General features: G+C 35.8%; 4 protein-coding genes across 4 annotated transcripts in view; 2 read left to right on the top strand and 2 right to left on the bottom strand.

The window, feature by feature from the left end:
- Positions 1–1,816: 1,816 nt before the first annotated feature.
- Positions 1,817–4,631, top strand: LOC107668294 (histidine triad nucleotide-binding protein 3-like). The gene is made up of 4 exons (XM_016460116.1): positions 1,817–1,947; positions 2,517–2,632; positions 3,161–3,230; positions 3,897–4,631. The coding sequence occupies exons 1-4, from the start codon at positions 1,913–1,915 to the stop codon at positions 3,919–3,921; spliced, it is 246 nt and encodes an 81-aa protein (XP_016315602.1). The 5' UTR covers positions 1,817–1,912; the 3' UTR covers positions 3,922–4,631.
- A 1,085-nt stretch (positions 4,632–5,716) lies between these two features.
- On the bottom strand, positions 5,717–6,646 carry LOC107668293 (actin-binding Rho-activating protein-like). The gene has a single exon (XM_016460115.1). It carries the CDS (start codon positions 6,588–6,590, stop codon positions 6,117–6,119), a length of 474 nt encoding a protein of 157 aa, XP_016315601.1. The 5' UTR covers positions 6,591–6,646; the 3' UTR covers positions 5,717–6,116.
- On the bottom strand, positions 6,617–8,006 carry LOC107668280 (actin-binding Rho-activating protein-like). The gene is made up of 3 exons (XM_016460099.1): positions 7,883–8,006; positions 6,836–7,344; positions 6,617–6,636 (listed from the first exon to the last, which is right to left on the bottom strand). The coding sequence occupies exons 2-3, from the start codon at positions 7,296–7,298 to the stop codon at positions 6,617–6,619; spliced, it is 483 nt and encodes a 160-aa protein (XP_016315585.1). The 5' UTR covers positions 7,299–7,344; positions 7,883–8,006.
- Positions 8,007–8,192: 186 nt separating this feature from the next.
- LOC107668323 (tRNA (guanine(10)-N2)-methyltransferase homolog) overlaps positions 8,193–9,633 on the top strand; it is a 22,138-nt gene continuing 20,697 nt past the window's right edge. Inside the window, exons 1-3 of the mRNA XM_016460167.1 lie at positions 8,193–8,478; positions 8,679–8,744; positions 8,834–8,907. Of these exons, the coding sequence (XP_016315653.1) occupies positions 8,401–8,478; positions 8,679–8,744; positions 8,834–8,907 (218 nt within the window). The 5' untranslated portion in view covers positions 8,193–8,400. The remainder of the gene's footprint in view (positions 8,479–8,678; positions 8,745–8,833; positions 8,908–9,633) is intronic.

Here is a 9,633-nt window from a genome sequence, read left to right as displayed (position 1 = left end):
AATACCACAGCAGACTGTAATAGCATACAGTCATGTTCTGGCATATTATGTATCATATGGAGCCGCAGAACAAGAGATACCATAATAGCTTTGGCCAGCTGACAACCTCCAATACAATGGCTGCAAATTGCTGATTGTTGTCACATAAATTATTTTCACATTCATAACATAAATAGGGGAGGGTGTGTACAAGGAGAGTAAATTTGATGTCTTGAGTCATTATTATTTTTGTAATTTGTAATAATGAATCTCTGGATTGTTGGGAGTGCAAATGAGCTCTTAATTTAGAGACTAAACATGAACATGCATTTTAATGACATCATTTGCATACATTAAGGCGGTAAATGTGGCATCCTGACATATTGGAGTGCTCAGGATTAATTGCTCGGTTGACCTGCTAAACAGAGCAGTTTAACAGTGTATTGTCACTCACTTATCCTTTCTGCCTGTCTTGATTAGTAACCTTTAACCGGTCGGGAGATCCGTCTGAGTTATTCTGTAGGGAGGTTTTGCTCAAAATCTGCTGCGCTGGCTGCTTGAATACAATGAAATAGTATTCCTTAGACATAGGCAGTAAATAAAGAATAACACAGATGTGTCTTATTCATTGCTGTTGGAGATTCTCAACTAATCAGATTCAAAAGGGGATTCAATACATATAATTTAAATCAGTGGTTCACAACCCAGGGGTCACGACCCCCACTAAGGGTCACTAAAGATTTATGAGGGGTTGCCAAGTTTATAAACAGTTTGAGGGTTACAAGTAGGGATTAAATGGTTACCGCTTTGATGATAAACTGTGATAAAATTACCAATAGTTAGCATTATAGTTTCATATTTTAATTATCATTAAAACCATATTTGATTATGATTTGAAAACCCCATGGTAAATACTATCCATTAAAGTTAGCAACAGTGTCATGCACTTTAAAGATTTGAATATTTTAGGTTTTAGTGTTTTGGTTATACTAGAACAAGACAGATCATGGGGCATTTTTAATCATTAAAAATAAATAATGGTGAAACCAAAGCTATTGAATAAATATCCCTAGGTTCTGGCAATATCATATGAAGAAATATCCTAAACTGCTAGAAGCTTAGAAATATGCAATATTTCACATAGTCGAATGGAAATGGAAATGCTTGCTATTATCAGCTTTTGAACATGCATTTTATGAGCATGTAATTATATTTCATAAAGTGAGATTTTTCTTCAGAATTTCATAATCCCTGTGAACTGAATAAATTAAGTCTAGGTTTCTATAAATGAAGTAACATAACCAAGTATATATGGTATATTCAACATTATTTCACATGAAATTTTACAACAAAATGTGTTTTAACACATGCCTGTAGTTAAGTGGATTTGTTTTATTTATTTGTAAATCTGTCCTTTCTTGCAGCATACATTCAAGAATATGTATTTTGTATTGTATTTTTTAGTTTCTCTTTACCATTGTTCACTTTTGCTTTCTCACTGTCACTGTTCTCTTTGCTCGCTGGTTGTAAAACTGCTTTGAAACAATATTTATAATATAATAATTTGATTAGGATTTAGGTCGTAGCCTATCCAATTATTTATTTTCGAGAACAACAACTTGTCTTAATAGCATGCTTAATATTTTTGGAGCTTTATACATAAAAATATGTAACAGCTGCTATTTTAACAAGGTTTGTCTAACAAAGGGATCATCATGCTTGGGATTTCTTGACTTTAAAAACCCCTGACTGAGAGGACTTATATGTTGAAATGATGTGACGCTCGTGTTCGTGATGATGTAATTAGCGCCGACTTCACGTTTTGAAGATGGCAGCCGCCATAAACGCACCGACACCTGAGATCGGGACAACGAATCAGACCGATGATGAACATGACAAAAAATGTATTTTCTGAAAAATCGTGAAGGGAGAAATGGGAACTGAGCTCCTGCATGACGGGAGTTTGCTGTCAGTGTTTTATTTAAGATATCATAAACTCATGCAGATGCGCTAATGATGATGAGGCTAAAGACCACAATACAATACATGATTCATGAAATGGTATAGAAGCGTATCAATAATAGACTGACGTGTCATAAAATACTAACTTGCATTTTTTTTCCTTTGCAAAATGTCATCAATCCGTCATGAAATGTCATTTTATAAAAGGTAATGTGATATTTGTTCAGCCATCGTCGTCATGAAGAAAGTAGCCTAAGAAATAAAGAGTTATAGGCTATGTATTTTAACATAATCATTTTTATTTTGTAAATTAATTAGAATTTATTATGTTTTACAATAGGAACAATAACTCTTCATGTTGATTAAGTCACATTAATTATTGCACAGTTTGCAATGTATTTAATCACATTTTAATACACGAGAAGTAGTAAAAAAGTGCTGTCAAATTACGAAAAAGTAAAAAAAAAAGACTAAATTAAGCACAGTGTAAAAGCACAAATGTAACACAAATTAATTAAAATAAATGTAATGGTTTTATTATTATATTTTATATTAATTAAAAGCCTGTTTTTCAGGATGAAACTGTGTCCCGTTTCAGAGATATACACCCTGGAGCTCCTCATCACTATCTGGTTGTACCAAGAAAACGTGGGCAATTGTAAATCTCTCGGCAAAGAGCATGTACCATTAGGTAAACACGCTGTGAGTTATTCGAGACTGGTGTTAATGTTTAGACATTTCTGACAGTAGCTACTCTGGAGCCTTTCTACAGTAACAATCTGAAATAATGAGTCAGATTTAATGTGTACAAGTCAGACTTCCCAGCCTAGTTACACATAGCATGCTTTACTAAGCAGACTTGCTGGTGAAGTCGTGGCCTAATGGTTAGCGAGTTGGACTCGTAACCCAAAGGTTGTGGGTTCGAGTCTCATACTGGCAGGGATTGTAGGTGGGGGGTACAGCACTCTCTCCCACCTTCAATACCACGACTGAGGTGCCCTTGAGCAAGGCACCGAACCCCCAACTGCTCCCTGGGCACCGAAGCATGAATGGCTGCCCACTGCTCCGGGTGTGTGTTCACGGTGTGTGTGTTCACTGCTGTGTGAGTGCTTGGATGGGATAAATGCAGAGCACTAATTCCTAGTATGGGTCACCATACTTGGCCACGTCACTTCACTCACTCACTCATTTGTGCAAATTCTGTTTTTGTGTTTTTTAGTGGAGAAGTTGGTGGAAACCGGGAAAGAGATACTTCAGAAAAACAATGTGACTGATTTAAATGATGTTAGGTAATGGAAAACATCTGCCACTTATACGAAAATCAAGTCCTTATTTATTGAGCATATAAAACAACATGAATTATGTTTTGACAATAGCATATCTATTGTCTTACCTAGGTTTGGGTTTCACTGGCCTCCATTCTGTTCTGTCACACATCCGCATCTCCATGTTCTCGCACCCGTCAGTCAGATGGGCTTCATGTCCTGCGTGGTCTACAGGTTAAACCCATATTGGTTCATTACGGAAAGCAATCAAAAGAACCGATCAACAATACAATCCACTATTCACTATAATTTAGTTCACAACTAAATTACATCCACTAAAACTAATAATCATATTCCCTTGGAGCAGGTTATTGATGCATTAACAAACAAGATGTTTTCTGAGCGTAGCAAGACATTGCTGTTTCTTACGTCTGTTGAATGAGGCCTTTTGTCATGTAATTGGAACAAGCAAATTGTATTAAATTGAAACAAGCCACAGTGGCAGGAGAATGAAAACCTTTTTGTTTTTGACAGCTCAAATGGATCTCTCAAATGGAGAAATGTCGCAGTCTAACCAATTCTACTACTATAAAATGTTTTCTTTACATGTTAAATCATAGGATTTTTGACTTACCCTTGCTTTGGAGTGTGCAAATGCATTGCTAACCCTTGTACGTCTTCATTTTGCAGGCGGACCAGTTACTTCAAAGGCTGAGCTCTGTATGAGCTAAATGTACAGGAAGTTAGAGGAACTCAAAATACGTTAGTGTTTGAGATGCCCAGAGCAACGTTACTCATAATAGCAGTCCTAGTCAATCTGTTTGTGATGACAAAAGGTCACAGATATGTGCCTCGGGGTTATAATACTCATAATGCTATGTTTTCTGTTAGTTATATTGTCAGCCAGACGGGCTAATCAAATTTGAAGCTACGATAAACTGCAGCTGCTTTTCAATTGCTTTAGGGGAAAAAGCACGCAAAATGGTAATGCAAAATATTGATACATTTGACAGAATCATTAAACTTTTACAGAGAACAGTTGGTATACTTCCAGTTTTACTGAAGTAATATGATTTTAAGGATACAGAGCTGTGACAAAGACTTTTTAAATATGAATGAGCTAAAAATGGTAATTAATCTCAATAATTAGCTTTGGCCTTTAACCTCACACGAATGGGTCATATCTATAGCTAAATGATTTTGGCATCAGAATATGGCAGTGTTTTTGTAATTCTGTACAATCAGTGATGTTGCAAGAACAGTTCTGTTTTTCTTCCTTCATATGACACTAAGTGAAAAGTTTTAACTCTGTTTATGCCATGACATAGATTTTACTATATTGTGTCAGATGTATTTAATTATTAAATGATGTAAGCTCGTAATTGCACTGTATATGCATAAGCATGTAAACAAAATAAATAATAACCTGCATATGTTTTGTCTGCTTTTTAATAGTTGTTGTGCTTCAAAAACAAATCACATGATCATCACTATAAATATATTTTTATATTAATTATATTTATAATAAATTCAATGCAACTCCATACGTAATATATATATACATATACACACACACACACACTACCGGTCAAAAGTTTGGGATCTGTAAGATTTTTAATATTTAAAAAAAAGTTTCTTATGCTCATCAAGGCTGCATTTATTTGAAGAAAAATACAGAAAAAACAGTAATATTGCAAAATGTTATTATAATATAAAAGAATGGTTTCTATTTTAATATACTTTAAAACATAATTTATTCCTGTGATGCAAAGCTGAATTTTCAGCATCATTACTCTAGTCTAAAGTGTCACATGATACTTCAGAAATCATTCTAATATGCTGATTTATTATTTGAATGATCTATGTTGGCAACAGTTGTGCTGTCAAATAATTTTTTGGAAACCGCTGTACTTTTTTCAGGATTTTTTGATGAATAAAATGTTAAAAAGAACAGCATTTATTCTAAATATTCTTTAAAAAAATTCTAACAATATAAATCTTTGCTATCACTTCTTATCAATTTAAGACATCCTTGCTGAATTAAAGTTTTAATTTCTTTCAAAAAAAGAAAGAATAAAAATGACCCCAAACTTTTGAACGGTAGTATATTTTGTTAAAAAATATTTATATTTTAAATAAATGCTCTTCTTTTTTAACTTTTTATTCATCAAAGAATCCTGACAAAAGTATCACAGGTTCCCCAAAAAAATGAGCAGCACAACTGTTTCCAACACTGAGCTTTGATCAAAGCAATAAATAATATTTTGAAGTATATTAAAATAGAAACCCATTATTTTAAATTTGAATGATTCACAATATTTCAGTTTTTCCCTTTATTTTTGATCATATAAATGCTGGCTTGATAAGCAAGAGACATTAAAACATTTTAAAAACATTCCGCTAGTGTGTGTGTATATATATATATATATATATATATATATATATATATAACCTTTTTGAAAGATTTCAATAGTAAAACATTGTGTGCCTTAATACGATGCATCAAAGTGATGGCATATTAATGTGATAATGGTTTGAGAATATGACTTGTCAACACTATAATGTTATTGTAGGTGATCAAGCATTCACTTAAAGGTGAATGCTTGATCATTTTTTATCCTATCACAGATCATTGTGCAGTGTTATCCAGAAAGTCATTTGTAGGTTGCCCTGCTGGAAAAAAAAAAAACCTGCTTAAAGCAATAGTTCACCACAAATGTAAAGTATATAGATAGATATATACAGAATATACCAGTTTGCTACATTTGAATTTAATGCAATCAGTTTAAATCTCAATAGAAACAGTTTATTTGGCAGAGAAACTGACTTCTAACCCATGTGCAAGTAAAATGGATGTCTATAAACTAAAGCAATGTTGAACAGGCACATGGTGTTCATCACTGCTGTAAATCACTCTAACAAGGTGATGAGCACTCCGTCATCTCTCCCCTGCCACAGCATCTCTCCTTCAAAGTGCACCAGCCCTTGCTTGCGTGCTCGCAGCAGAACTCCCACTAGTTTATTAGAGATGGTGACGTATCTTTCAAACAGTGTCCCGAACCGCACAGCCGGCCTGCCATCGTCTCCACTCTCTCCGCTCTCCATAATGACCTGGCAGAGCTCTGTGACCTCTCTGCTGATGTGAGAGTGGGCGTCTTTTCCTCTCTGCTCTGTTTTGGAGCCCTCTAAAGGCCTGCCGTAGCCCTCCTGTCCTCGTTGTATCTGTGGGGGAATCACCTTGCTGTTGCTGAAAGGATTGTGTTTCTGATTCTCGCAGTGGTCGTTGGACCATTTCTGCCAGTTCTCTGTCAGACCTTTGACGGATACAGTGCAGGTCTCCACGCAGTCGTCATTGGGCTGCGCAGGTGCATCGTCTGTCTCCATGGTGACCTTTGGCTCACAGGACGCCTCTAGTTTTCAGCAGGCTTCACTGTTGGCACAACACAGGCTGTGTGGAATAATTTCTGAAGGATCATGTGACACTGAAGACTGGAGTAATGATGCTGAAAATTCAGCTTTGCATGACAGTAATAAGTTAGATTTTAAAGTATATTAAATTAGAACATTTTACATCATAATGATATTTCACAATATTACATTTTTTTCTGTATTTTTGATCAAATAAACACAGCCTTGAAGCACTCCGTCATCTCTCCCCTGCCACAGCATCTCTCCTTCAAAGTGCACCAGCCCTTGCTTGCGTGCTCGCAGCAGAACTCCCACTAGTTTATTAGAGATGGTGACGTATCTTTCAAACAGTGTCCCGAACCGCACAGCCGGCCTGCCATCGTCTCCACTCTCTCCGCTCTCCATAATGACCTGGCAGAGCTCTGTGACCTCTCTGCTGATGTGAGAGTGGGCGTCTTTTCCTCTCTGCTCTGTTTTGGAGCCCTCTAAAGGCCTGCCGTAGCCCTCCTGTCCTCGTTGTATCTGTGGGGGAATCACCTTGCTGTTGCTGAAAGGATTGTGTTTCTGATTCTCGCAGTGGTCGTTGGACCATTTCTGCCAGTTCTCTGTCAGACCTTTGACGGATACAGTGCAGGTCTCCACGCAGTCGTCATTGGGCTGCGCAGGTGCATCGTCTGTCTCCATGGTGACCTTTGGCTCACAGGACGCCTCTAGTTTTCAGCAGGCTTCACTGTTGGCACAACACAGGCTGTGAGTGAGAAGATTGCATGTCGTACAGCCTTTAAATAACTTAAAGCTTCATGAAGTCTACAAGTAAGACTGACCCGATGTAATCAATACTAATCTGGGCACTTAAGCTGAACTATGTCATATAGATATATTAATATATACAAATTAAATGCTGATATCACACTTTTTTTTTTAGAAAGAACCACACAAGTTACTAATTCATTTTCAATTCTAGGAAAAATATTCCAGGACAGAGTAAATATTGTTAACTAAATCTAAAACTATTAAAAACATTTTTGTTAACTGAAATAAAATAAAATAAAATATAAATGTTAGATGAAAAACTAAACGAATTTTGCTAACTGAAGTAAGTTTAAGTTGAAGCAAATATACAACAATACCATATATGAAACTGTAAGATTATTAGAGTAGAGACAATCTGTGACAGCTTAGTTTAACAATGCAATCAACTTTACAAAGATTTATTTGACATCGAAATGTATGCATCACACGTTAGGTGTATTGTAAAAAAACCTTACCGCCCTTGTTTGGCTTCTTGAGGATGGTTGTCATGCTGTGGAAGTGGATACGTTACAAGTTCAGCAGCAGATACTTTTCTGACCTCTGGTGAGAGTGATTGACGTGTAAACCAACCAATGAGAACACGAGAAACATGTCACTGTACGAGATGATGAACCAATGATAGAGAAGATTTTATCCTCTTAAGAAGTTAATGAGCGTGTAGATAAGATTAAAAGATATCATCAGGTGACACTAAATCTTTTCCATTTTCAAAAAGAACTATATACATGAAGTCATAAGAAAAAAAAAATCACTCGGCTTTCACGAACAGACAATTGTTTCGACCACAAAGGCAATTTACTTAATTTTACTCATGGGTATGAGTTACAGTAGTTAAAACAGGCGATGAAAAGTACAAAGTCTAATCCTTTTACAAGACTTTCGCTTAGGCGATTTACGTCCGGGGATGCCAAATAGGAACTGTTGTTACGAGCACAATTTACTCATCGGATGATGTTGAATGTAGCACACAAGCATGGCTCTCCACTGTGGTCGGGCGTGCAGACAATATTTACTTCATCTTGCACATGATAATGTCGATTTTAGATTACCGGTACAAACTGTAAACTTTCAGTTCACTCAGACCTTTGTGTCAAAATGCTAGAATTAAACTGTCAGAGTGTATTTTGTATTAGAGAGCTCATTACTCGCAGTTCAGTTCAGTATTGTAGAGTTAAATATTTTAATTTAAATATAAGCTCGAACTGTATTGGGTAGATATTCATATATCACAATTTGAATTATTGTTTACAGGAAATAAAAGCATTGCTGTCTCTAAGGAACCGTCCATTTGATACATCGGAAACATTCAACGAAAAGGTGATCCCAAATTGTTTTTCACATGACATAAGTTAATTGTTAATGTTATGTTATTTATTTTCTAACAACTCTTACTCTTTCCTCATAAGTCTCCCTTTTGGCAACTAAATGGCTTATCGGAAGATGATATACGGAGTGTCATGTCCAGAACGGTTTGTGGAAAGTAGGTTGTGGTATTTTTTTACACTTACATTACATGTAACTTATAATGCTAAGGATGACAAACTTTTATAAATACTAATCTAATTGCATTTACAAGGCGACATTTATTAACCGAAATCATGAATTACTTTGCATATTATATTAGGGTGACCATACGTGCCATTTTCCCAGGACGCGTCCTGGCCAGGATTTCTATATTGCCTACAATATCTAGGTTTTGGCTTTGTTTGCGTGTGCAGACCGATCGGTGTATGACATCAAAGTACCTCGAGAGCATTTTGAAAGCATAAGGAACCGTCTGTATGGTATTTTGATGTCAAACACCGATCGGTCTGCACACGCAAACAAAGCCAAAACCTAGATATTTTAGGCAATATAGAAATCCTGGCCAGGACGCGTCCTGGGAAAATGGCATGTATGGTCACTCTATATTATATGATTCTGTGACCCTTTGACCAATTAAGACTCATGATGGCTTAAGACCAATGTGTGAATATTGCATGGGTGAAAACATGGGTGTCTTCATTATGACTTAATAACGAACAGTTTACAAGGTTTTTATTCACATTAATTAACTACATTAACATGAACTAACAATGATCAATATGCCTTTATCATTTTTTTTATCTTGATGTTAATTTCAGTGTTTACTTAAACATTGTTAAAGGGGTCATATGATGCTATTTTAAAGATCATTATTTTGTGTATTTGGTGTAACAGAATATGT

Source organism: Sinocyclocheilus anshuiensis, unplaced genomic scaffold (assembly GCF_001515605.1).
Source record: "Sinocyclocheilus anshuiensis isolate Anshui unplaced genomic scaffold, SAMN03320099.WGS_v1.1 scaffold1623, whole genome shotgun sequence".
Lineage (NCBI taxonomy): Eukaryota > Metazoa > Chordata > Actinopteri > Cypriniformes > Cyprinidae > Sinocyclocheilus > Sinocyclocheilus anshuiensis.
The sequence above is the reverse complement of the archived record's forward strand: the minus strand, read 5'-3'. Positions and strand labels throughout refer to the sequence as shown.